Source organism: Vollenhovia emeryi, unplaced genomic scaffold, assembly GCF_000949405.1.
Source record: "Vollenhovia emeryi isolate VEMERY1.0 unplaced genomic scaffold, V.emery_V1.0 DF943399.1, whole genome shotgun sequence".
NCBI classification, from domain to species: domain Eukaryota; kingdom Metazoa; phylum Arthropoda; class Insecta; order Hymenoptera; family Formicidae; genus Vollenhovia; species Vollenhovia emeryi.
The window spans coordinates 1-3,066 of NW_011962967.1; the positions used below are offsets into that span (position 1 = coordinate 1).

The following is a 3,066-nucleotide window of genomic DNA, read 5'->3' on the forward strand; positions in this document are numbered from 1 at the left end:
TTTTGGTGCCTCCTGTGAGGTCGTGCACGCGGCCCCTGGTCCGCGAAGTACGAGCCATCTTCCAGATTCTCGCAAGAATAAGGAATTCATATCAGAGGGACGGAAGGACAACTCGTCCAACAACAAGAGAGACATACGAGCATCTGTCATAAAAGGGCGGTGAGTCGTTCAATCCTGTCTTTACACCTTTATCTCCATACTTACGTTATCAACATGCCCGACCGAGCTAAAATACTCGTGCAAAGGCGAACATCGTTGAAATCGCAGATCACTATTCTGACGAATCTCTTCGAGAAAAATAAATTGGATGACGCAACATTAAAATTGCGTATCGCACGTCTAACAGAGCTCTACCATGCGTTTGAGGGGGATAACGATGAGCTCGGGGTCTTAGAGCCGGGCGAAAGTGTTCAGGCCGAGTTTCATAGCTTACAAGAACGTTTTTATGACCTCGCGGGTAAGATCGAGAATCATTTCAATCGCGCGAGCTCTTCCAGTCTAAGCGTCAACGTGTCAAATGACGAGATTCGAGCGAACCACGCGACGACTTCTGTAGCTGATAATCACGCGACGCCTTCTGTAGCCGATAAAAAACGGCGAATTAAGTTGCCTCAAGCTCCATTGCCTACGTTCGACGGCCAATATGACGGTTGGCTTTCCTTTAAAAACGCGTTTTGTAACCTCATAGACACACAATCGGACTTAACGGACGTGGATAAGCTTTACTATTTGAAATCCGCATTGAAAGGCGAGGCCGCTAATAAAATAAAAATCTTCGCGATAGATGGCATAAACTATACGAAAGCTTGGGAGGTCTTAGAACGCGCATATGAGGTGAAACGCATATTGGTCTCGCGTCATTTAGCGGCCATTCTAAATCTGCCGTCACTGGATAGAGAATCCACGGATGGGTTATCTAAACTTGCTGACGATACACAACAGCATGTAGCCTCACTCAATGCGTTGGGCGTCTCCGTCGGGCACGAAATAATCGTTCACATTCTCGAGACTAAATTGCCAAAGAAAACGATCGAGAAATGGGAAGCTTCGCTCGAGAGAGACAAATTCCCCTCTCTCGATACTCTTTACGAATTTTTGTACAAGACCGCAGTCTGTGCATCGAAGCGAGAGCGAGCGAAACAAACAGAAACCGAAACAAAAAAGATCGAGCCTCCGACGAAAAGAAAACGAAACGTGTCTAATCGAGCATTCGTATTAAGCGCGTCGCGGAATTGCAAGGTGTGTGACGTAAAACAACATCCGTTATACATGTGCGATAAATTTAAACAGTTGCCAATTCACAAGCGGATCGAGGCGGTAAAAAGGGCGAAATTGTGTTACAATTGCTTGCGTTCCCATATCGGTACTCCATGCAAATTCTCGAGTTGCACAATTTGCCAAAAACGACATAACACGCTCTTACATTTAGATGGTATCGCGACCGCAGACAAATCCAACGACAAATCACGGCCAGAATCAACTGAAACCAGTTGACTATTTGATGTGACCGGGGGGACTAATGAGAGTCTTGCGTTAATGTGTCCCACATTCACACCGCAACTGTTAGCGAGCGCAATAGTGTACGTTCCCGACGGCAAACGCAAATTCGTAAGATGTCGCGCCCTATTAGACACATGCGCGACGGCAAATTTTATTTCCGATTCCGTCGTTAAACGATTAGGCGTACGTTCGATACCGCAGTCGATTCCGGTCGGCGCGATTAATGCTATGAGTTCGATTTCCCAAGGTACAGTGCAAATCACAATTCACTCGACACAAAATAGCTTTTCCAGGAAACTAACGTGTCTCACATTACCGACTATCGCGGACTTAGTTCCTTCCGAGACATTTCCACGAGACACGATCAAGTTTCCGACAAACGTTAAACTAGCGGATCCGGAATTCCATTTGCCGCGGCCTATAGACATATTAATTGGCGCCGGGACTACATTTTCGTTGTTCTCCGTCGGTCAAATCAATCTGTCTAATGACGGACACGATTTATATTTACAAAAGACCCGATTAGGCTGGGTCATTGCTGGTAGCTCCGCGAAGCAAAATATTATCAAAGAAGCATCATGTTGCTTAACGAGCTTAGAATCACAATTGGCCAAATTTTGGACAATAGAAGAAAGCGTAATTAACAAAATTAAATCAGAAGAGGAGAACAATTGTGAAGCGCATTTCGTTAAGAATGTAACCCGCAATAGCGAAGGACGATACATGGTGCGTTTACCATTCCGTTGTACGGGCGCTCAGACGGGCGATTCGCGAAATATCGCGATCAAACGTTTGCTCGCGCTAGAGCGCAAACTCGAACAAGACACTACGCTGAACTTAGAATACACCCGCGTTATAGAAGAATACAAGACTTTAGGGCACATGTCGCTAGTAACTCATCCGCCTCTCGACGGGTTTTACATGCCTCATCACGCGGTAATAAAACAGGCCAGTAATACAACTAAAGTACGAATTGTGTTCGACGCGTCGGCAAAATCTGCGAACGGCGTATCTGTAAATGATCTCTTGATGGTGGGGCCCACGATTCAAGAAAAATTGTTTTCCCATTTAATAAGATTCCGCACCTACCATTACGTTATTATCGGTGATATAGAGAAAATGTATAGACAGGTGCAGATACACGAGGATGATCGTAGATTTCAACTGATTCTTTGGCGAGAACACGGCGAAATCAGAACCTATCAGTTGAACACGCTTACCTTCGGAGTGTCGTCGTCGCCATTTCTCGCGATCCGCACGTTGCAACAGCTCGCGGATGACGACGGTCATTTACATCCGAAGGCGGCTGAAGTACTTAGGCGTCATCTATATGTCGACGATCTATTGACGGGCGCTAACTCGGTAAAGGAGGTTCGTTATGTCCGGGACGAAATAATCGCACTTCTAGGGCGCGGAGGGTTCTCTATAAGGCAATGGGCCTCGAACGACACACGCATAATCCAAGATTTACCAAACAATACTCTACACGCGAATTATATGCTCGGTGAAGATCAATCTTTAAAAACGCTCGGTATTTCGTGGAACACTCACGCCGTTGCAACTCAC

At 46.0% G+C, this 3,066-nt stretch overlaps 1 protein-coding gene across 1 annotated transcript; it reads left to right on the top strand.

The window, feature by feature from the left end:
- Positions 1 to 1,536: 1,536 nt before the first annotated feature.
- LOC105565849 lies at positions 1,537 to 3,031 on the top strand (the record flags this gene model as incomplete). The annotated part of the gene is made up of 1 exon (XM_012019382.1): positions 1,537 to 3,031. A coding segment is annotated over exon 1 (1,495 nt), but the record flags the coding sequence as incomplete, so codon positions are not given.
- Positions 3,032 to 3,066: the final 35 nt, after the last annotated feature.